We start from the raw sequence: 26,524 nt of genomic DNA, 5'->3' as shown, positions 1-26,524 counted from the left end.
CAGCTCAAAAGACATCACTAAGTTCTGGGGCCAAATCTTAGAATTATGCGTTATCTGGACATCTGTAAGAGGTACAGGGCTCAAACTCGGTGACAACTCATGACCAGGGGTGAATTATGGAACATCTTGCAGGGGTCTGGTCAAAGGTCATCTGGGTCAAATCTTAGAATTGCATTTTCTGGACATCTGTGAGGAGTACAGGACTCAAAACTCGGTGACAACAAACCTCATGACAGGGGAACATTTTAAGAACATTTTGCAGGGGTCAGATACCTCCACAACACCAACATGCCCCAGCTAGGTTTGTGGTCTATGACCACCATTTGCCTCTAGTTCATATTACCAACCAACATGATATAGTAACAAAAGGCTCAGTTCAATAACCTCAATTCAACAACCATTGCTCAAAGGTTCACCTCATGTTGCTGGGTATGAGTTTCAGTCTCAAAAAAATTCAAAGGTTACTGTTTGGATGAACAAACTTATTGGGGTTTGAACTATGTCTTTGGAGACTGGGATGTGTGAAGTGCAATGGCATGAATGAAATCAACACCATACCATAATGGCTGGCAAGAAACATTCACTAAACCTGTGGTTGTTAGAATAAAGGCAATTCCAGTTGAAATCCATACACCCGCAAGACGCAACTTTATTCAGGAAGTGTGAATTGCATTCTATACGAAATTTAACCTACGTGAGAGATTCAGGTCATGTCTTCCATGGGGTCCATGTGTATCAACTTGAATAGCCCATGTATTCATCTAGCCAACACACCAGCTACATTAATGGACTCTACTGTTGGTTGGTTCTACTTTAAGTTCATGCCATGAGGTTGTTGACCTGAGTGACGAAAACACATCTCTGAAGGGAAAAAAAAAACTTGCTAGAAACCTAGCTGTTGTTGTCATTTTACACATTGTAGGAACCATACACCTTTCAGGGTCTATGTTGGAACCATGTAGCCACTGTGCATGATGAAGAATTGTTGGCCTAGCCAACTCTGGCCAGGGACATTTGGTGCAGTAACCAGTACCATGATTACTGAATTGTTTATACTAGGATTTGGGGATCTTGTCCTTACATATCCAATGTTTTAATTCACAGGTCTGGACCTTCGTGAGGTATGCATGTACACCAGTCAGTGATTTGGGTAAATACTGGTGACTTGAGCACCATATTGAGTGACTTAGTGCAAAACCCTATAGATAGGATGGTGAGAGTCAGACTATGCACATAATCACTAAAAATAAGCTAGAGTTCTCGATTATATTTGGTCAAAGGCAGCAGGGGCCAAACTTTTAATTTGCAAAGGTCTGTGTTTGAGGGCCATACACCTTGTATACCATAAATTTCATAGCTGTTCAAGTGTCTACAATTAGTCTGCAGGCTAAATCTGATGCCGTATCTGGCCCATGGGCTGCCTATAGAGCCCCTAGTATGCTGTAGCAATAACTGATAGAGTGAAATCTCTTCATTGTATTTAGATCAATAGATTACAATTACATGTCTAGTTGAGTGTTTGATAGAGAACTTGAATAAGTAAGAGACATGTTTGGAATATGACAATTTGACCTTTAACTAAGTGAGTAGTGGGAGATACACAGCCAGCCAGGCTGTGAGAATGAATATGTCTGACATTTACATGGTCTGAACTGATGGAGGCAACATTAAAGGAACACTTGATGACTTATTTCAATTTACTCAATAATTACGATGGCATACAGAGATGTATGCAAGTTTCAGAGTAGCAGTGAATAAAAGTTGCTGGCGGACAGATCTAATGAGGACACAACAGGCCAAGGGGTTGGATGCAGGAGGGGGGTATTTTTTTTCTCCCAACTTATCAGAATCAAATTTAGGTGGTCAACCTGGTTGCAACAGTTTATTGTGGTTTGATTATGGTACAAACCTGTTTTGGAGCACAGTTGGGGGGGGGGGCATTTATTGGACCATGGTAATCACAGCTACAATGTAGGGGCCTATGCAATGTAGCATTGCACACACACCATGGTTGAGGTTATCACTTTATACATCAGATTTATGGAGGCCTATCATAACTCTTGTTTGTAGTTATTTGCCAACAGGAATGACAGGATCTGTGGTTTACTAAACTAGGGGCTTCAAGCTTTACTCTAAATTCCAGGTCCTATTTGTTATGGTTGATGATGTCATTGTTTTTGGCAACAAACAGTAGCAGACAAGCTCACAATATACCAATGAGCAACCTCAACCATAGAAACTAGCCTCTATGCTACAATATACTCATTGAACTTTGCATGTGGGTATTGTGTTAAACACATTACCCTGGTCATCTTGGAAGTAATATTTGCATAGAGGTCATTGACCTTTGCCTTTGAGTGTGATGTAGCCTTTAGGGTAGACCTATGATCTCAAGAGTCAGGAAGGAGCCTTGGCTATTCCTGTTTAGTCACTTCCTCCACTTACTTGCTCCCAAAACCACATTAATAAGTTTTCATGTCTAAGCATAACAAGGGCCCACACAAACAGAAGGTACTTTTTTTTCAAAAATAACCAAATTTTGACCAAAACTGTATAAAGGTAATTCTCTCATGTTTATTCATAACCTCATTAATAAACGCGATGCGTGCGATCCAATCATATTTTATTATTTGCGAAAACACGAACGCAAATCGAGGTCATTAATATCTCACAATTGACCGCAAAATGCGTAATTGTTCCAATGTCGCACACAATTGACTTCTGCGTGCGCTGTATTGTGCGTCCAACAAACTGCGGCGGCGCTGGCTGCCGATTTGGATTGCGGCGCTACCATATTTGCACAGATTGTGATACGCACTTTTGTTATTGGTCGTTCTGTTTTAGCCTGATCGATTTTTGGCAAGGGAAGATGTAAAAATCATCTATTTTTATAAACTTTTGAGCAAAATTTTGTGTTATTTTGTAAGGTGAAGAGATTAAAGTGACGAAAGTTATGAATGAGGTTAATAACTTTGCATCAGTAATATATCGGGCATTGTGAAAAATCTAAACATTTTGCTTTGGACCTCGGAATATCCTCGGGCTAAGCCCTCGGGATATTCCTCGGTTCCAAAGGCAAAATGTTTAGATTTTTCACAATGCCTCCAAATAACCGATGCGCAGTTATTAACCTCTAATTATATGCCACTACTGCCAAAGTGGAATTTTTTGCACTTTTCGAGTTACCACAAAAATAATAACACATGAATACATTACTTTTTTGCAAATCAAAAATGTACCTTTTCAAATTGTGACATAACCGCCTCCGAATGCAATGAACATACAACAAGTTATTACTTGAAATCCTGTCACATGTGAGCAACCTGACATGATTGTAAGCAATGCAAAGGAACCATGTTTACAATGCACTCACATGAACATGATTTTATCACACCTGGCTATCATTTGCAAATCCAATATTTGTGCTTGTTCTACATGTTCTACTTCAAGCCACAAACCTTATTATGTAGCATGCAGCACCAATGGGAATAACAAAATGTTTTCCCATCATGCAAAGCAAATAACCAAACCAAGCTACAAACCTAAATGTAACATGTAGCACTATCGGAATAATAACATGTCTTCCCATCATGCAAAGCAAATAACCAAACCAAGCCACAAACCTTATTATGTAGCATGTAGCACCTATCGAAATAACAAAATGTCTTCCCACCATGCAAAGTAAATAATTAAAAAGACAATTATGACTTCCCAACATTAGTTATTTTTGTAATAATAATGCCAAACTAAATTATGTTTGGAGTTAAATATTCCGTACTGATGATTTTATACAGACTGACTTGTGAATGAAAAAAATCCTCCACTAGAATTCCCAAACACTAGAATTCCCAAACACTAGCATTCACAAACACTAGCATTTGCAGGCACTAGCATTCGCAAGCACTAGCATTCGCAAACACTAGCATTCGCAAACACTAGTATTCGCAGGCACTAGCATTAGCAAGCATTAGCATTCGCAAGCACTAGCATTAGCAAGCACTAGCATTCGCAAACACTAGCATTCGCAAACACTAGTATTTGCAGGCACTAGCATTCGCAGGCACTAGCATTCGCAAGCACTAGCATTAGCAAGCACTAGCATTCGCAAACACTAGCATTCGCAAACACTACTTACACTAGCATTCTCAAACACTAGCATTCGTAAAAATTCAAGTGGCAAAATTGTTGCTGGTGTTTATTAAATTTGAAATTCTTATTAAAATACATTATCGCATTAAATTTTCCAGACCAAAATAGCTCTGAGACAAGCTGTTAATTTTGTTTGGAGAACACATCAGAAATGGCCCTTCAGCAAATGTTTTGCTAAACAAAAATTCAGACAATTACTTGGATTGAGTTTGTGAGGTAATTAATTCTTTGCAATTTGCAATTCTTGTATTTCGCTGATGCTTTATGAACAAATTACCATCCTATTTAGCCAGAGAATATATATTACCCTTCCCAGAATCCTTTGCAACATTAGACATCACCTCTTTACATCAAATGACACTCCACAGACTGGTTAAACATGGGTCAAGTAATAAACATATTTTGCAAGATCTGCATGTGCTCTGTTCATTGCGGTCCTTTTTGTCACTATCAATGCGTACTACATTACAATTTGATTAGCTCATAATCAGAAAACAATGCTCGCAAGCAAATATATAGAGGTTATCTGTGTTCTATAAGCTGCAAATCCTACCAGCGACTCCTATACCTTGTTTAGGACTTTCAAAAGAAGTACCTGCATGTGCAACCATGACTATTTCAAAATAGCCCGCCAAAGTCATGCAGGTAACTCCGAGGTCGTGCATTGAATTCATGAGTAAAGTGAATAACCTCTATTGATATTAATCCACCATGTTATAAGGCCTGCCGATTACGAGCTGATTAAACTGTAGATAGCAAATCCATACAGAAAATTGCACCAATGCATTATGTGAACACATGATTTGCTGCACTCCAGAACAAGTCTGCAGGAATACCTAGAAATCAACTATTATGTTATTCAATGAAATATTTACATCCGCAGAACAGTCAATGCTCCAGATACATCATGGATGTGTCGCTACAGGGAATAATTTTATGATGCAAGTATTTCTCTTGAAGCAAATTATGTTACAGAATGAATTCACCACACAATGTAATGAAATAGGCTATTCCAGTTGAAATCCATACACCCCCTTGCGGAACATATGACTTAAATCTTCCACACAGGGAGAGTGAATATCAAATGGGGTTACCTGAATGGGTGACTCCATTTGAAACCTACACTCCCTGTTTGGTGGATTAAATGTCATACCTTCCATAGGGGGTATTACTTTCAAATGGAACAGCCCAATACAACTTCTTGTTTACTATAGAAAAATTATCAAATTCGTGGGCATCGTGGAACATTCAACTACGCTAATCATGCTAACTACACGCGCGTACAACGCTACTCTACACGTCCATATTAGCGAGGCTATCTGCGTACAACTGCTTACTACGCACAGCCACGCAAAGAGTATGTTCCACGATGTCCACGAATATGATAATTTTTCTATAGCTTATGTATTCTGTTGCTACAATATCGAATGCAAGATTAATTTTTGTGCATGGGTGGGGTCGTGGGAGGGTGCTTGTAAACACCACCAATTGGGAGCATTGTCAACAACAGACAACTGGAGGGGGCATCTGACAACTGGGGATGTCCCCTGTGGTAGGATTTCTGAATACACCCTACCCATATAGAAAAGCTAAAAAATGAAGAAAAAAAAACTGGGGACAACAACCTGTATTATTTGTAACTCAACCAAGTGTACACAAACAGTTAATTTATATTTTGATAAAGCACATTTACTGTGACTTTAATATGACATTTTGAAAGAAAATTGATAGAACATAGTGAGCCAGTCAGCCAGCTGTGAATCTAGAGTAAGCCATTGTGTGGTAATGTGGATAGGCAAGTCAGTGACAGCTACAGCAATGGACTTGAAGTTGTAACTATGAGTATAATGTATAAACCCAGTACATTGACCCATACTTTACTTTGTAATGTCAACATGGAGAATGTGCATTCAACATGATGTGTTTGGAAGTCTAGAAATAATACCCAGTGGCAGCGCAAGATCGGATTATTCATTAATTTTTTTCAATTATTTATGATCTTCATCTATGGCGTTGTCTTTTTTAAAGACAGTTCTTGTTTTAGGGTAGGGTGATTTCATTTTTTGGGGTGTGGAATATCGGGATATTTCCATGAATAAAGGACCAGGCTTTATAGGATTTTAGGACTATACATTTTTGTAGGCGTACTATCCAGGCGGGCAATTATAGAACCAAATGGTCAAAATATCATTGATAAAAATAATATCTGCACGGTATCAATATATCGAAGATTGCCGTCTTTAACTCCTTTTATTCACAGGGACTAGGCAGTGGTTCTTTTGTGATATTTAGGGGGAAATTGCCTTGCAGCCACTGTGTGAGCCCCGGTTTGTAAAATGCAAGGAAGACTAAACTTGTATCCTTCTAACAAGAGAGAAGGGGTCAATGTACAGGCGTGTGTTGAATTCTGCTTCTACTGCAAGTTGTTCCAACACCTATGTACATATATTGGTATTCATTCAATCTATCTTTATTCTGGTAAGCTCTTTCAATACATAAGTACTGATCTCCCAAGAGGTCCAGATCAGACAATATCAATATACATTGTATAATAAATTAAACAATCAAAATACAAAGAATACTATAATACAAATGAGGATATGAAAATAATACAGTAATGTATATACACAGGCATGAAAAAAGATGAAAATAATAGGAACTACATCATTACCATTATTATCATAAACCAAAAACATAATTACAAAATATATACACAGTATTGTTAAACAGCAATAGCATTTTGAACTCATACATACTCATGGCCATAAAGTTTGAACGAATGTTCAGTGGAAGATTATTCCAGAGTACTGCAGCTCTGTAATTGAATGTTCTTTTACCAGCAAAAATATTCCATGTAGGAACAATCAGGGCATTATGAGTTTGACTTGAGTACCTTTGTCATGACTTGAATGTGTAAAACTGAAAATAGATGAGAGATAAGATGGAGCTATTTGTTTAAGACACTTGAAAGTAACAATCAGTGATTGATTATCCCATCTACAATTTAGTTTTACCCAATTCAGGTCTTCCATCATTTTGTCAATTGGAGTTCTGATGTCAGCATGGAGAAGCATTCGAGCAAGCTTGTTCTGCAAGACCTGGAGCTCATGATGATAATTAGCATTGAAATTATTCCAAACAGAACTACAATAGTCAAAATGAGGGAAGACTAGAGCTTTAGCGAGCATGTTCACAGTACTAGGTGGAAGATAATTCTTGACTCTACCAATTACACCGATACGTTTAGATACATTAGATGACATATAATTTACGTGTTCACTCCAAGATAAGTTTGGGTCAAACACTACACCTAAATATTTGTATTTATTTACAATTTCTATGCTCTCATTTCCATAGGCAAGAGATATATCCTTAAATTTACTTAATTTCTGTCTAGAGCCGAATAGCATGATCTTAGTCTTTTAATGTTTAAAGTGAGTTTATTAGACTTGAACCATTTAGCTATCATATCTAGGTTACTCTTGAGATTAGACTGTAATATTGTTGGATCTGGTGAACTAACTAAAAGAGTTGTGTCATCTGCATACATTACGCACTTACAATTAACAGATTCTGGTAAAGAATTAACAAAAATAATAAATAACAAAGGACCCAATATTGATCCTTGTGGTATCCCAATATTAATATCTTTAAAATCAGAGAGAGTTGAATTTATATTGACAGCTTGGGATCTACCACTCAGATACGATTTGAACCAGTCCAGTGACATGCCAGTGATACCATATGAATACAATTTATCAAATAAAAGATCATGATTTACCGTATCAAAGGCTGTTTTAAGATCTAAGAAAATTGACCCGGTTACTTTACCATCATTCATGTTATTCAGGATATAATCAGTTACATCTAGGAGAGCAGTATTAGTACTGTGATTAAGTCTAAAACCTGACTGGCATGGATTTAAAATATTGTTTAATGTAAGGTAGTTGTACAATTGATCATGAACGGTTCGTTCTAAAATTTTAGATAATATTGGCAGAACTGATATAGGCCTATAATTGCTGACTTCATTCTTGCCACCATCCTTGTAAATAGGTGTAACCTTTGCTTTTTTCCACACAGTAGGAAAGACAGAAGTTAACATGGAAAGGTTACATATATATGCAAGGGGTGACAGATGACAGGAGCAGCTAATTTCAAGAGTTTAATACACACATTATCAATACCAGTACTTTTGTTATTTGAAAACTGACAAATTTGATCAAATACAAAACTTGGTGTTATAATATCAAATTTAAAATCTGCATTTTCAACATCATTATTGAGTTTGTGAACACTATCATTACTACACTTAAATTCATCAGCTAATGTGTTTCCAATAGAGGTAAAGTAAGTGTTAAAATGATTAGCTGTTTCTTTATCATTTGAAGTGAACCCATTCTGAGTTTGTACATTAGTAACATTCGATTTATTCTTAGGAATTATTTTCCTAATTGTACTCCATAATTTCTTAGAATCTTTTACATTTTCATTGATGGCCTTGTTACAATAGTTCCTTTTCAATGTCTTTATTAAGTTTATTGACTTTGTTTCTTAATTGTCTTGCCATATTCCAATCATCAGAATTATTGGTTTTATGAGCTTTAGCAAAATAATAGTCCCTGCTGTCTTTAGAAAGTTTAATATAATCTCCTGTAATCCAATCAGGGAGTGAACCCTTGACACGCTTCTCTTTAACAGGGCAATGAAAATTACAGGCATCATCAAACATAGTTTGAAAAGTATGGTGTGCATCATCTACGTTAGAACATTTTATAACATCATCCCAATTCGTTTTCTTAATAGTGTCAACAAAGTCATGTTCATTCAAGTTCTTAAAAGATCTAGATTTAATAGTTTTTGGTGGAGCCTTAATTTTCTTATTTTTTCGTACAATATAAATAAGCGAATGATCAGAAAGCCCTAAACTATGCACACCTGAACACACAATATACATTGTGTATATGGGCCAGCATGATGTGTTAATAGTCGCCCACACTGGCAGACACTGAATATTACATTCACACTGGACTATTCCAGTTGAAATCCATACACCCCCTGTGGAAGAATGACTTTAATCTTCCACACAGGGAGTGTGAATTGAAATGGAGTTACATAAATAGGTGGTTCCAAATGATAACACTCCCTGTGTGGGAGATGGAAGATAATCTTCCATAGGGGGTGTATGGATTTTAACTGTAAGAGCCCATTTCAAACTAAGCCCACTGTAACACACAGATCATTCACCCTACATGTGCCAGTAATTCCTAAGAAATCTGACTCAGACTGCGCTACACTAGTGATATATTATTGAAATGCATTACAGGTATTGCATTTCATGACAATCTTGTTGAGAACACTTTCTCTTGATAAAAACGGTGGCTTTTGTAACATCAGTATTTGACACATTTCACAAGATTTCATCAGTAGTGCTGTCCAAACAGAAGGTGGAAACAGAAAGAGTGATCCTGCCTGAGAATCGAACCCAAGACCTCGCGTTTGTGAGACCTGTGCTTTAACCACCTGACTACTGTAGCACTACGTTCAGACTCTGTTGCCTTTAGTATACTATCCATGAGAGGTTGCTCGCTAAAGTGCTTCAGTTGAATGCCTTGCGCAAGCACTTGGCTGCTTGCGGGCTAAGTCCGTGTTGGCCACATACTGATACTAAATGAGGAGAAGTATCTGGGATTACTTATGATACTCCAAATCTGTGATGAATGGACTAATAAGTAGCCTAATATTTCCATTTCTAAGAAGTAATACATCTTGATATAAAGAGCTTTCATTGACCATCATAGGCTAACAGGAATTTCCCAGTCAGGAAGAGGACATTGTTATTTATAAATGTCAAGAACAATTTGTAAATTATTGGGACCCTTAACAAATGATAGATCTTGATATCCTGACTCTATTTATCCATACTGTAAGCACTTCCAAGAGCTATATTTATCTAAGTGAAATAGCTAAGGGTATTTTTGACAGCCTTTATGGAATGTTTTGATTGAAATAAATGGTGGGGATATTTACATTTAGGGGAGCATTTTAGAGAAAACACTTAACATATAAATGTTTTGAACTTGGTTACTGGGCCTAAATACTCTTCAACATACTCAATTGGCCAATCAACTATTGGCCAATACTATTTATGCTCCTACAGGCATCTGTGTTGCATCATGTCGGCCATTTTGTAGCCCGATTCTTATCCTATAATACCCAGCACACACGTCCCTCAACTATCTATCTGATAGCCTTGTAAATGCCACCTTTTTTCATCTGCCTTGTTTGTGTGATCTTTATCGGGCTGCTAGGCTGGCAATCTTGTTGAGACAAAATAATTTGTCTGACATTTAGAGAGGCAATGGAATTGTTGTAGCTGCTATAGCTCCTTCTTGATTTAATTGAACCCTACAGGTAAACTGCAAACAACATGCTCATCTATGCAGGGCGCAGTTCTTTAACCCCAATACATTTGCACATTCATTGAATTTCCTTTGAAAATTTGGGTACAAAAACTCATACTCTGCAACTTGAGGTCAAATTTTGCACTATGATTGTTTAATTGAGGTTATTGAACTATGCCATTGGGATGAGGCCATTGTGGTCTATAGTGACTGTGTGCTGTTACATTGAGATATTCCATTTACAATCCATACTCCCTCTGTGGAAGATTTAAGTAAAGTCTTCCACATAGGGATATGTTTTTCAAATAGAATAGGCTAGGGTTAATAATTTTGAAACCATTACTCCTCCTGTATACATAAGCCTATCATCTGATAATCATAACAAACCCATAATCTGATTGGCCGATTTTGCGTCAAAACGTTGGTTGGCGCAGACCGGTGCTCTTGAAGGGAACACAAAAGCTCTGATGTCGTTTATTAACAGGTCGCTCTCGTCAATCAGAGCTGAAAGGCTACCAGACTACTCTTGGAAGCTACTAGTGTAAAGCCGCACCCACTGGCTACGAATAGGAAACCCTCACAGCAGCTATTGAAGTTTGAATATTTGAATCTTGACATAACACCATGCCCTACATATATATCCCAAGCTAATATCTCAGCACTGTGCTGTAAAATCTGTGACACAATAACACTAGAATGAGTTGTATATCACACAATATCAATTTCCTACCTTGCATTTCACATTCTATCCATTTGACAAGGATCCACCACATGCTCATCTATCAGGCACAGGTCTTTAACCCCCATACATTTACACATTCATTGAATGACCTTTGGAAATTTGAGAGCAAAAACTCATACTCTGGAACTATAAGTCAAATTTTGCATTTTGATTGTTTAATTGAGGTTCTTGAACTATGCCATTAGGATGAGGCCATTGTGGTGTGCATGATTCTTGATATTTGCGCATTTCCCATGCCACAGACAACAATACAAGAATATCAACACTTATTTTTGTCTTTCCTCAGAAACATTCACAGCGACAAATGCATCATCTTGCTCCATGGCATCACATATTTTCTTGTGGTTTTTTCTTGCGCTCTAAATCCCAGTGAAGACTTGAGGCAAAGCTATAGCTTGTTCTGATTAAAATTGGAGCAAACAAATAGACTCATAACATCATGGATTGATACAGAATAGTGTGAACGCAGCAAATACGCTAGTTGTGCTTTGCGTAAGGCCAAGTAAAATAAAAAACATGTTTCACGTCCGGGTTTTTGAAAAAAAGGAGGAAGAGGGGGCTTTTTATTTTTTATCGCAAAATCAGTGTAAATATCCATAATTAGAGCTGTTTTAGCGTATGGCCGCGTGTCTTAAGTTGGGAACCTTTTGTGTGACACCGACAAAATTCAAGAAATTTACGCCTTTTTTGATTCAAACGTTTGATTCGCAAGAACTAAACATCTCAACCTATTAAAAGTATACATATTTTTGAAGCTTTTGCTCCAAGGAATTCAAAAATGACATTATTTTCTTGATAGGGGTAAGGGTTAAGAAGTTACAAGTACAAATATCGGTGATTTTTCCATAAAAACGTGTATGGCTCAAAAAATTTGCTCCACTGATGAGATACATCCTAGAGTAGAATCTATGCCAGAATTAGACCCTCCCTCGGGTCCGTGGAGAACGACTGGTAATGTAGATTACATAGCATTAAAAATCAACCCAATACACGGACCCTCCCAGTCTGTAGGCAATTTGACTTCCAGCTCCCACAAACTGCTGGAAGTTCACTTTTACGGATTTGGAGCCACGCAATCTTTCTATATACCACGCCCATGTTTTCACTACATTAACGCTTGTGTAGTTTACTAAACAACGATATTGTATCCGACCAATCAACGAGCTTGGCAGCGCGGGATATTTGAAAAGGCTTCCTAGCTAAATAATGTGCAAACATTTGCAAACCGCACGCGATAATGTACTTAATATGGACAATAGGCCTAAGTCCGAGTCGAGTGGTTGCCTTTTATTATTGCGCTGCACTATGGGTCTATCAGACGCGTGCCACTTGAGCTCAATACCTCTCAGTTGTTGACAAGTGTCCCATCCGATCTTGCGCCACATCCCCTGCATAGCTTTGTGCTACCATATTTGAATTGAAACTGGGCGGGCTTTCAGAATTGACATCGAATCACCGTGCTTCGTTGAACGAATACCTGGAAGTGAGATTTCTAACAGCTTGGACCAGTCTCGGAAACAGCCCTCAATGGACTTTCGCGCTCACTTATAATACGAGTATATTTCTATATTGCTGCATGGTTGACTGTGGTGGGTGTAATTAGTGGCGCCGATTTGTGGATGAAGAGGAATGGGTTTTTGGCATTGAAGAAAATAAGGGGGGGGGAGTTGGCATTTTTTTTATTATTTATTGTTACATTATCCAGAGATGGAACCGAACCGAGACTGGGGGCCAGTCTATGCCAGAATTGGATTATTCAAGGTAAGAGCATTCTAAATATGTATAGTTTTACAGGTATCCCTATAAAGGTAATTGTGATACATGAGGATGAAAATTACCTTCATAAAATTTGCTGTAAAAATCGTCACATTGTTATTTCTGCATAACGTGTCTAGAAAAATCATGTCCAGAGTGCTCTCTGGTTATACACACATGCTCTCTAAACATCAAAAATACAAGGCATAACTATAAGCCTGTCTAACATGCTTTAATCCTCAGTTTTTACCCATCTTGTTTATCCTAGCTGAATCAAAGCGCAGTCACGATAATGAACACAAAATGTCTTCATGGTCTGCATTTTGAAGACCACAATGATTTGCTTTTTTCTTGCTCTGTGAAAGGTCAATACCAACATAATATTGTACAATATTTTGCTTTGGTACAATGGCTGGTCTTTCATCTACTTTCAAACACCTTTCTCTTGTAGTCACTTAATAATTATGAGTGAAATTCCATTGCCGTGGAGTTGCTGCTTCCTGGCTTGATCTGCAATCGATATTTTTAATGTATGATTATAGTCAGAATGAACAAAAGCTACTTCATTGACTGTAATAATGCCCTCTGATGCAACTTTTAAACAATTGGTAATCATATGAATCACTTGATGGTTTAATGGCAATTACTGATCCTTGGCCATAATGTTTGCCATTTCTTCAGTTTCAATGACACTTTTTTGTTGGTGCTTTAGATGTAGAAGACTTTTGATCTTTGCTGGTGTCTGATTCTGCAAACCTTACAAGCATGAAAATCAGTTTATAAACATGCCATACAATAACATGACAGCTCTCTGACATTCAGTTATCCATCACAGTTAACAAATGCTACAGAGTGGAGCTTCCGGGTGTTTGGAACTGTTATGGGCCATTACTTTTAGTTCTTGACACTGTGTCAACTCTGTTCCTGGACTTAGATTATGATAATTAAATTATCAGTTACATTAAACAATGTTGCATTTTATTTTTAATATTATTAATTGCTTAACAATAACAGCATAAATTAGATGGAGTATAATGTTTGACCTGTAGGACAATGTAGTTTTTCAAAGTAGTTCATACAATTTCTAATGATCAGACTCGTTTTTGATGGCAAAATTATTTTAGCCTTTGTTAAAATTAACAACTCGTTAAGTGTCATTAATCTAATAATTTAGAACATTACAGGCCAACAATTTGTTTAATTCTGTATTAATTACTTGCTTCTAAAATACAGCATTAATGAGGGGTGGATATTTGACTTCTATGACAGTGGTTCAAACTCCCAACACAATTTCTGAATGTCAAGAGCTTTTGTCGCATCATCGTTTTACTCTTAATTAGCAGCTCGTGACTCATTAATCTGTATAATTAAAGTAAAATTCATAAAATATTACAGCAGAACTATTAATAAGTCCATTCAAATACATCTATTAACCACACAATATTAAATTACTAAAAATTTCAAGTGGATCATAGTTGGTACCTATAAAAATTCATTTTTCCCATAGAGATTACATTGTACCGTGTCCGAAGATCCGTGTCCGTGATCCTCCCACTTTGCAATTCGTTAACTTATTGGTCCGTAAAATTAATTAGCAATGTCAGACATTTATCTTTTGGTATCATGTTCAAGCAGAATAAATTAGCTTTCAAATGAATGTAAACTTGAAGGATTATGATGCTGTCTTCATAGTTTAATTAAAGAGAAAAGTTGAAATTTTCAGTCAAAGTGTCACACCTCCCACTTTTCCAGGGTCCCAAGTCAAGACACACGGCCGTATACAATAATGCCTGGAAAAAGGAGGAGGCCTCTTTTTATTTGTTGTTCTGAGAGATAGGCACCCTCTAACTATTACAAAACCTTATAAAAGTGTTTCTTGTATATTAGCAAGGCTATAGAAAGCATCTCTACTTCCTAAACATATTTTGTGAAAAGTTATAACTGAATTTCAAAAAATAAAAATAAAATTGAAGAAACATCAAAAAAGGAAGCGGGAGGGGACGTGAAACATGTTTATTTTTTATTTTGCCTAATGCGTGACTGACATTTATGTGAATTTGCGAGGGCAGAAGTTGTAACTTTTATTGACACCCGCAGTAACAAAAGCCGAATAATATTTGCCAATTTTAAGCAGAACAAACTTTAGACAAGTGGCGTGATCGTTAATCAAACAAAGGATTTGTTGCTAAAATCAATTTTTAGTTAATACTGGAAAATAACATGTTCTATTTCTTGACTATTTTTATCAGTTCAAGAAACATGAAAATGTGCATAATTTCAGATACTTGATGTGTAGTCTTGTCACTCTGTATAATGGATCAAATGGTCTCATACTCAACTCCGATAGCAGAGTTCAATAACCTCCTTTCAACAATAATAGCTCAAAACTTGACCTCAACCGGTGGGGTATGAGGTTTTGTAGATCGTACCAACCTAGGTTTTTTTTAGCTGAACATGCAAATAAAAATAGCAATTTTTTGGGCAAAGTAGATTCAAATTGACCGAAACATTCAAAAAAAAAATTTATTTGCCAAAAAAATTTCACATATTTTTTTTTTCAGATTTTTCAAGCTGTGATTATTTAGGATCATTCAGCCTTACTTGGTTTGTCTCTACGCCAATAGAACATTATTCTGTCATTTTGTGCTTTGAAAGTTGAAAGAACTGCGCCCTGACAGATGAGCATGTATGTTATAGAATCCCAGCCAACCAGCCAGCCAGCCAGTATTTTATCCTACAAGACTCATATCCCTTGGCTACACTGCATACAACTAAAGTGGCACACTTCAGTCAAAGCAAAAACATCATGGATTTAACCACTTGTGCTCTGTTACCATGGTGATAGGCATATGCCCCTAGAAATTTGCCAAATTCAACAATTTGTCATGATTTTTCCTCCGATTTCATGAATTTCAACATGTTTGTAAATTAATTAACATGACTGATGCATTCAGTTATGCCAAGTGTTGCTTCTGTAAATCTGTAAGTAGCTTTGTGTGTGAATATATGTAAGGCCTGTCAGTATGTGAATTATGCATCTGGGTCATAAGGCTGTGGCAGGCTGCTACATGTAGTCCTACCACAACAGATGTGTTTTATCTGACAACTTCTGGAGAAGGCAATGGCATGAATCTGATTTTCATTGATGGTTCAGGAGATACATGGAGGGGTTTTAATCTAAAGATTCTTGGAAACAGTAACACTGCTCTCAACAAATTTACTTCAGTTGACAATCCACAGACACAACTCCCTCCCCCCCTAAACACATGACACATCTTCTCCCCACCCTGGGGTTGGCTGGTGATGAGTTAATTAACTCAACACCAGCATCAAGGATCATCATCTGGATGTTCATGGATTTCTGTGTGACTCTCCAATACTGTATCATCCATCACAACATGTTCCACTTCAAATCAACCCCCTCCCTCCTCCCATAAACACATCCCTTCCCCACCCTGGGGTTGGCTGGTGATGAGTTAATTAAAACTCAATACCAGCATCAAGGATCATCATCTGGATGTTCATGGATTTCTGTGTGACTCTCCAATACTGTATCATCCATCACAACATGCTCCTCTTCGAACCAACCCCTTCCCCCACAACCACATCCCTTCCCCACCCTGGAGTTTGATGGTGGCAACTTACCATCATCAAGGAACATCATCTGGACATGTGCAGGGTTCTCTGTGTGACTCTCTAATACTGTATCATCCATCAAAACATGTTCACCTTCAGACCAACCCCCTTCCCCTATAAACACATCCCTTCCCCACCCTGGGGGTTGTTAGTGGCAACTTACCATCATCAAGGAACATCATCTGGACATGTGCAGGGTTCTCTGTGTGACTCTCTAATACTGTATCATCCATCACAACTAATTCCTGCAAAAAACAATAAACAGTAAGACAACAAAATTAGGCCTACATGCATGTGCTGTATGCTGGTCACAAGGTGGTGGTGGTGATGGGGTTGTACATGAGTACAACCAGTAGCATAGACAGGTTTCAAAAGTGGGGCCAGGGTCTTGATTCTCCCAACTGCTCAAAAATTGTCAGCTCCATTCGCTCACCAAAATTGGTAGATCCATAATCCCCGACTGGGTGCATTTTCCTTGACTGACTGACAAAAAGTGCCCCTCCACCCCCTCCTTTGTGAATGCCCGGTGGGTTCAGTTTGTATTTAAAGGTAGGACGTATGACCGTTCCAGGATTTGAAAATGACCCCTATTTCACGGGGAATCGAGGACATTTGCAGCAATTTTACCCCCTATTTTTTGTAAATCAAGGAAATTTTGCCCCAAATACCTCCCCTATTTTTATCATTTTGAGGACGCATTTTCATTTCACCCCCTTATCACAAGGAATCAAGGACATTTTTTCCGAAATAAACACCCCTATTTTTACCATTTCAAGGACGCTTTTGAATTTCCCACCTATTTCACGGGGAAATGAAGACAATAACCAAAACTGTAGCGGTAAAACGCGGACGAAAGTCCTTGAAATACACCCTATTTTTCATTTCAAGGACAATTTTGCTCCAAAACACCCCTAATTTGGACAATCGCGAATGTTTGTCCTCGAAAATTCCGCGGACATTTCTTGAAAAGTACCCACAATTGGAACCATCATGCGTACACATTGTCAGTGAAGACTGAACCCACCAAGTGTGAATGTCACTGGATACAACCCCTGTAATGCAGAGCCTGTATAATTATTCTGCTCTGAATATGTAATAATTGTAACATAAAAGCAACATTTCACTGGGGCATATAAGATGACAAGAATATTCATGTCTTTATCCATTAAGTTTATGGTTTCATGATAAAACTCTACTTCATCTACATCAAATATTAACATTTAGGCAATTGCAGTTGAAATCCATACACCTCCTATATAAGATTTAACCATAATCTTCCACATAGGGAGTGTAGATTTCAAATGGAGTCGCCCATTCAGATATCCCCATTTGAAATTTACACTCCCTGTGTGGAAGATTACGATCATGTCTTCCATAGGGGGAGTATGGATTTCAACTGGAATAACCCATTATTCAATTGTCCTTTTATTAAATGATTGACTGTATAGCCATCTGCCTGTAAAACATCAATATTACATTGATATAATTTATGCACAAATAGCACATTTAGGAAGCAATAAAGTACAGATGAACTTGATGTGATGGACTATGGGTATGTCCACACAGAAGCACTAACTCTGAGGGATAGAAACCTTGAAGGAAGCAATAAAGTGCAGATGAACTTGGTGTGATGGACTATGGGTATGTCCACACAGAAGCACTAACTCTGAGGGATAGAAACCTTGAAGGAAGCAATAAAGTGCAGATGAACTTGGTGTGATGGACTATGGGTATGTCCACACAGAAGCACTAACTCTGAGGGATAGAAACCTTGAAGCAGACAATCAAGTGCAGCTGAACTTGGTGTGATGGGCTATGGTTATGTCCACACAGAAGCACTAACTCTGAGGGATAGAAACCTTGAAAGTTCACTCAGGGGTTTCGACCATAGATTAGAGGTTTGACACAGTTTGAACCTCCAAGACAACTATGGTGAGAGGATAAAATTTTATAGAGATTTGAACCACTTCAAATCCCCAAGATATCAAAATGAAGGGGGATTTGTTGAACTTCCTATTAAGCACTTGGAGGAAACTTGAGAGGTTTGTGCCATGTGGACATGTTGCAGTGTTTCATTCCGGAAGTTTGCTGTATCATTGTGCTTTAATAGTATCTAGGCCTATAGGCCTACACCCTAAGGGATGCACCATTTGATTTCCAGGGGAGGGCATGGGAGGTTGATCACTAGTGAGCCACCCCCACCCCCACACGAAAATCAAATGTTGCGTAGCTAAGCACATGCTAGTTACTTAGAGGTTTTTGCTGGTAAAACCATCCTGTGGACACAACTCACAGTGACATAGAATCTCATCCAGGTGCAAAAAGCTGTTAGGGGTAGTCACATTCATTGTACTGAACCCTGCGCCATTTTTAGGCAGCAAACATGGTTCCAACATATTCTAATGACAGCGGAATAAATGTAAAGCGCTTTGAGGCTGTTTACAGCATAAACCCTATATAATATCTACATTTTTTTTTTATTTGGAGGTTGAAATCTTTCAAGGTTTACACTCATCTGAGCATAGTCTATCATGACTCTGAGAGTCAATGTCACATTAATGTATACAGTGATGTATCACATCTGGTAAGGCAATTGAGGCTTTAATAATACACAAGCATCAACTGTCAATATATTGTCTGTATTTCTATAGCCTGTATCCCCATCATCATAATCATCCCAGGTGAAGAAATAACTGCCAATCTGGCTCTATGTAACTCTCTCCAGTCGATTGCAGACGATAAGTTTTAAAAAAATGTATAATGCAAAAATTTCAGCATTGTAATTTTCAAGACCATATTTGGTATGCATGAAAAATGCATTAAAAATGAGTACAAACAAGCCTAGTATTGGTTCAGTGGTTCTTGAGATATAGGTCTTAATATTTTGAGACAATATCTCATGGGACTTTTTATGTTGAAGCCTATGGCTACCACACAGAGCATTAAACTGAAATCAGACGTAATGTTTCCAATATTCGATACTTTTGATGTTGCTGAGAACAGTGAAATACAAAAGAATTACACATAAATTGTTCAGCAACATGAGCGACAAGCGATTCGTTTCGCTGGATAGCGTCATATTTACGCTATGTCTGACTCATAATGCAAGACACTGTAGTATAGATTGCATGTAATGCCATTTGAGGCTGGATGCTAGCTATGACATCCTACAGGTCGTTCAACTGGGTTGTTGACTGACTATTGTATGTTAAATTCATGTTGCAGCTGAGTGTTCCATGGGATTATGTTTGCTCTTGGCACCCATTGGGTTATTTTAGAAAACACAAGAGTATATTTTAACTGGATTTTTTTGAACAGCTATGTGCGTATCCTATATATTGATCATGTGATGCTGTACTGTTTTGTTTTGGTTGCTTTGTTTCAGTATGGGTGCTGTTAAAATAATATATAAGCCTAGATAATTAGCTGAACACAACGAGGCTTATTTAACAGAATATTCTGAATTTCTGCAAACCTGATGAATTTATTTATAGAGGCTTATTTAACCTTCTGATCATGGATATAATCATCAAATGGCATCCATACACAGCTCCGCATAGCACCTACACAAAGTACACTTTGCATTATGTATAACTCCGGCATACACTTTTCACAATTGGATAGGCAATCTTCAGCCAAGTGAGCTATTCCAGTTGAAATCCATACACCCTATATGGAAGACATGACCTTAACCTTCAACTGAGGGAGTAAAAATTTAAAATGGGGTTACCTGAATGGGCGACTGCATTGGAAATCTACACACCCTGTGAGGGAGATTAAGGTAAAAGCGCAGTGATTTAAAGCGCAGTGATTTATAGTGCGCTACGCACAGGCACAACGCCTAGACGTTGATCCACAAGCCTCAGCACACTTTACAGGTTGTCGCTGACCACTTATCAGCCCCACATCATTCCATAAACCATTTAACAACAAATCAGCAACTTTGCTGCTACAAGAGCGCACACCCTACACATTCCACAAAGAACATTCGCAACCAGGATCAGCTCCCCGAGTTTCGTACGGGGCACAACAAGACAATTAGCAGTAAGTTCCTTGTCCAGGGGAATTTCAAGCTAATTCAATTTTACCACAAGAGCGTACTAGGCACCGCCAGCGTTTGAACCCGCAACATCTCGCATTGTAGTCGAATGCCTTATTGATTGAGCTAATTTGACTGCTAAGGTAATGTCTTCCATAGGGGTAGCTGGGGTCTGTGACCCTCGAGCCGAAGGATGTATGGGTTTCAACTGGAATACCGTAAAATTCCGTCTACAAGCATATATATGCCTCTAAACGAGGTTTTTTTGACACAAGAGACAAGAGGCAGACACTCTCAACAAAAACGTTTGAACAACTATATTACTGATAAAGGCGGCTGTACAAACATGTATATTTGTAAGACCAATCTATTGCAATGTTTTTGAGAAGGGTATTGGCCTTTCATATCTTTCGTTAAAAAACCCTCGTTTAGAGGCATATGCTTCTAGACGGAATTCTACGGTAGCCCATTTCTGTTGGCTGACACGTTTACCTTTCACATTACATACATGACATATTATACATGGTTAGATTGAATACTCTGTTACTGGAACTAGGTCTATCTATGATAAGATGGCACATAACTTGATCATAGCTAGCCAGACTGGCATTCCATGGCATTAATAGATTGCAATTACTGACACATGGAAACCTTACCCATGCTAGATTTGACATGCACACAGACAGTATTATTGCACCCAATACAAGCTGTGTTCACATTGTCGGACGTACGCCCAGTGAAACTTAGTTGGCGCAAGTTGCTAGGAATAGCGGTAGGCCCTGGTCAGTGTAAGTTCCGCTAGGCACCCGGTGTAAGTTTGACCTTTTCGGGGGGTTGGAACTTAAGAAATGACTTATCGTGTGATTGAAAAGGGTCACGCAAACACCAGAAGTGGCAGCTTATGTTTACACCGACCAGAAGTGAATGCTTATTGGGACTAGTCGCGTAGCGCTAGAAGTAGGCTAGGTGTGGACATGCGGTAGGAATTTTTAGCAATGTTAGCGTAAGTTTTAATACGCCTGGTGTAACTCAAAATGTGAACACGACTACAGTTCATACTGAGTGAACATTGGGTTCTCTGAAGATCAAGAGTATATCAACACAAAAAACACTACTTTGTACACTTCATATTATACTACAGGTGTAAAGTATTCAGTACCTGCGCGCACCAATCAACTTCCATGCAACCAAGACAGCATCAATCTCAGTCAAAAGTGTTTTAGCAGCAAAGCCAGTTCAAGCAATACCTATGCTGTCCTTTAGTTGGTTTGTGACATTAAATAGGGATGACCAATGAACCATCAACTTGATTAGAACACTCCCATAGACATGCAGGGAGCTCAACTGTGCACTGCTTGCACAGACATTTCTAAATTGAGCTCATTCTTTTATTTTTCATAATTTTTCTGTAAAAATTGGAGATGTTAATGCCAATTATGTTTTGTAAGGGACGCACCATTAGATATCAAGGGGGGGGGCTTGGTAGTTGGGGTCGTGACAAATTTTTTTTTTTTAGCACCTCGGTGAAGCAATTTTTTTTTTTTTTAGCCCCTGGATGAAGGAAATTTTTTTTTTTCAACACATCGGAGAGACAAATTTTTTTTTTTTGCAATCGTAAAGTCCTATAATTTTCAACAATTTGTTTGTCAAGTTGTAAAATTTTGTCCATATTTTAATCATTTTTACGTTTTGTAGCACCTTTTTGCCACGAAAAACATCATTATTTTTATGTGTAAAAATTTTCTTTAAGTATATTAAATGAACCTCTTTTGGCTCGAAAAATTGTGGCATATTGAAGCTAAACTGGTGAAATACGGTACATTAATGTGGAACAAATGCGCGCGAAATTTAGGTTAATTTCGTCAGAAACCACACATACAGGCGTCAACATTGGGGATGAGTGTATGGACCACCCCTAGCAAATATTGGGGGGTTTAAAATCCCCCTAGGATCTACACATATGCTCACAATCAGTCATGTGGCACAGATTTCTATAATAATTTTGACATTGGGGTGGAATGTGGTGAAAATCTGTGAAGTAGAGTGAATCAAGTGATTTCACTCATAGATCCGGCTCACATAATAACTTTTCACAAACAAATGCGCACAAAATACGTACCAGTTAAAAGCTAAAATCAATATTCTTGATGAAAAAATGAGCAATTTCGCGCGAAGCGCGAAAAATTTTGCAATATAAAAGCTGTATGAGGTTAATTTTTCTTCACTAACTGTGACAAATTTTTTTCAACCTTGACATCAAATCTTTTTTTTTCTGGTCCGAGGTGGAGCAAATTTTTTTTTTTAGTCTGAGGTGGAGCAAATTTTTTTTTTTTTTTTATGGCGCGACAAAATTTTTTTTTTCAAAAAACTACCCAGCCCCCCCCCCCCTTGGTATCTAATGGTGCGTCCCTAACTATCCTGCAAATTACAGCATCATAACTTATTTGGTTTTTCTGCAAGTGTGAGTCAAAATTGGTCAATCGCCACAGTGCGCTTAATTGCCAGTGGCCCAGTGCAGCACTGCTCAGAATGGCACAAAATATTCAGATGAAAAAGATCAGGTGAACACCTTGACCTACTGAGCTGTAATTTGGCAGAGTTGTTGTTATTACCTCTATCATACCCTCTGTAAAAAGGAAGAAAAAAAACGGACAAGTAGATCTCGAGTTAAAAATTAAATCACCAGCTTCCCTTTGGAATTTCCAAACACCTTTCGAATCATGTTAAATAGACACCTTTCTGAACATAAATGTGAAGTTTCATGCTCATTTGTTGTATTATTCACCTGATCTCAACCCTAAACATTTTCTTATATTTATACCATCTGCACTGACTTGCTGCTATACACGCACAGGAGCTGTACTTTTAAAATACGCGCCTAATCAATAATGAGTCTTTCACTCCATTGTTAAAGTACTGTGCTCTCTGTAGCATATAGAGTGACCAGGCCCTGGATGTGATGGTTTTGTAGCACATGACAGTATTCATTCAAGCCTATCAAGGTCTGTTATTAGCCACTTGCTGAATGGCTGGGCATTATCAGCTATCAAAGAGATATCTTATGCTGCTGCCAATCATAATAGAGGTTAAACATTTTGTTAAAACCCCAGAAGTGATATCAGGATAAAGCTGTGCATGTTGGTACGTACTTGATTGTTTGGATTCCTATGTTGAAAATCCCTTGTAGTACATTAGTATTTTTCTTATGTGTAGTGCATATTGTTGTGGAAAAAAAGTTCACCTGGACTTTTGATTTTGTGCCACTTTGGCCATTATGGATGATTTTTGGCAAATGTTTTCTAAAAGCATGATTTCAGTGCCTCGGTTTGAAGAAATACTTAATGCTATTGACTAGTAAAGTGCCATTTCATAAGAAACCCTTTGATACTTTCACAATATGCTTGTTTCATGTTTGCATATATATTAAAATAAAGAAATATAAAAGGTAAATATATGCTTATACCAATTTTGCTCAAATTGCTATATTTAGACTTTGTCAATTTATTTCGTTCCAATGACCGGTCAGAATGGGAAACTTTGAAAATTCATAATTAGAAAAGTTTTTGACCGATTTTGACCATTTAACCACCAAAATACTTCTGTTGATGAGTTCTTTCCAGAAAACAATCTTTTGTAGCAAAAGGGACAACATGAAATTATGATGGTCATCCCTACATTAAACGTTGAGTGTGTTTTGCCAGTGCTTTATGCAATGGCTGTGGATGGACTGGTTTGCGTGTGTATTTACAGAATCACGATGGACGCGATCCCATCATCATATAAATCTGTGCGCATCCGATATAAATTGAGTAAAGAATTATGGCTTATGGATGGGAGTGGTTCTCGTTCTGAACTTGTGATCATTGTGGCATGAGTTGATATTGAAGTATGAATTTCAAAAAGGGACTGCTTTGAGTGCTTTCACTGGGAAAATCTGTTAAAGTCAGCCAATAGGGCAGTCAGGGAGAGCGTGGCGCAATGGTTAGGGTACTTGCCTTTAGTGCATGAGGTCCCGGGTTCGATTCCCGGCGGTGGCGATTTGCTGGGATATTGACTTGGAAAAAACAGTCTGAAATTAATTGGCAACTTCTGTAGATTAAATTCAGACTTCCGCTCTCCCCATGGTTCGTTTAGAATTGGGTAAACGAATCATGAAAGTACTCCGTCCTTAGGAGGGGACGTTAAGCCGTCGGTCCCGTGTACAGAGAGCCATACCTGTACATGTATCTCGCAGCCAGTTCGGAAAGAGTAGGGTGTTAACCCCTGACTGTTCCCAACCCGTCCCGGTGTTCAAATGGACCCCAATGGAAATAAGCTTCGCTAGAGGCTTTCTTGGGTTATCCAGGGTTGTCAAAACCCGAACAAATCAAATCAAATCAGGCAGGGTGATATCAAGCTATAGCTAGCTCATTATCAAGACATTTAGTGTATGTCAATGGAAGCCTTGCATGCCAAGAATGTCATTACACTATTAAGAATGTATCTCAAGGTGACAGTGTCCCACAATGCATCATACTATGTCCCAGGTTCAATTCCTGACTTGTTGGGTTACTGGCTAGGTGACCTGGTCAGCACCTAGGCATAAGTTGTGTCAAATGCCTCCACCCCTTGAAAGATGCCTTATACCCCCCCCCTTGTCCCTTTCTTAAAAGTCCTAGCTAAGCTACTGAGTTATGTGTATTTTGAGCAAGATGACAACAAAATTCCACTACATGGCCTTAACCCATTAACATTTATGCATCTTGTGCTCCGTGACAACATGGAGATAGAATATCTTCTACTTCATGTTGACATGATTACCACAAGTGCATTCCCTTCATAGCAGAATGGATGACCTACTCTCTATGCCAATTGGATGCCTGACCAGATTGCTTTTACGCTTTACATGCTGCCTATAGGCTTCAACAGAAAAGGAAGTTTCGAGATATTTTCTCAAAATATCACAAGCTATCTCAAGAAACGCCAAACGAATTTTAATGCATTTTGCAATTTGCATGCCGATTCCAAATGTGGTCATAATAATATACAATTCTGAAATTTTTGAATTTTTCAAGAAAATTTTGAACTTATGGACAGCCTGTGGGGATCAACTCTTGTGATAGTCATTAGCCTATTAACAATGCATGTCGAGCTCTTGACATGAAGATTACCACAAACAGATTCTCATCCTAGCAAACTTGATGACCTACTGGATGATAAGGTTGAGGGACCATACTTGGGTTAATAGAATTACTGGTTGGAAATGAATACAGATGCCACACAATGAAGCTAATGCACAAATCAATTGTAGTCCCGGCCCCCTGGGGGCCGGGGATAGCGGGGACCTACCCGGGGATGTAATTTTGGAAACTGTTACAAACATGTTACAGTCCCGGCTTAGTCCCAGAGGGCAGGGCACTATTTCTGTGTACATCCTGGGGTACATCCCGGCCAAGTCCCCCCCCAGCCCGGGCACCATGTTCAAGTCCCATGAGTGTTTCCCTGCATACGACCCGCACAGTTGTGAGTACTCTTCTATTACGTCCTGGGTACACTCCCGGGTAGATCCCGGCCTGTTTGAGAGGCATTACATCCCGTACACTCCGGGGACACATTGAGCTGTTCCATCCCCGGCCAAGTCCCGGCTCGGACCCCGCTATTGCCAGGCCCCTGGGGGCCGGGACTACAATTGATTTGTGCATAAATTGTATACAGTTCAACACACGCCTAAGGCTTATAAAGAAGGAAAAGAGGCCTACTATTTAATATAGGCCTATAGGCTGGGGCTATCAGTATTGTTCCAAATCGATCTGCATCATT

At 38.4% G+C, this 26,524-nt stretch overlaps 2 protein-coding genes across 2 annotated transcripts in view; both read right to left on the bottom strand.

The window, feature by feature from the left end:
* Positions 1–16,765, bottom strand: part of LOC140162061 (uncharacterized) — a 123,467-nt gene extending 106,702 nt beyond the window's left edge. Inside the window, exon 1 of the mRNA XM_072185351.1 lies at positions 16,696–16,765. Within this exon, the coding sequence (XP_072041452.1) occupies positions 16,696–16,765 (70 nt within the window). The remainder of the gene's footprint in view (positions 1–16,695) is intronic.
* Positions 16,766–16,773: 8 nt separating this feature from the next.
* The window catches only part of LOC140162060 (probable JmjC domain-containing histone demethylation protein 2C), a 66,629-nt gene continuing 56,878 nt past the window's right edge, over positions 16,774–26,524 (bottom strand). Inside the window, exon 5 of the mRNA XM_072185350.1 lies at positions 16,774–16,931. Coding sequence (XP_072041451.1) covers positions 16,782–16,931 — 150 coding nt within the window. The 3' untranslated portion in view covers positions 16,774–16,781. The remainder of the gene's footprint in view (positions 16,932–26,524) is intronic.

Source organism: Amphiura filiformis, chromosome 10 (genome assembly GCF_039555335.1).
Source record: "Amphiura filiformis chromosome 10, Afil_fr2py, whole genome shotgun sequence".
Lineage (NCBI taxonomy): Eukaryota > Metazoa > Echinodermata > Ophiuroidea > Amphilepidida > Amphiuridae > Amphiura > Amphiura filiformis.
This window is presented reverse-complemented; position numbering and strand designations above follow the sequence as displayed.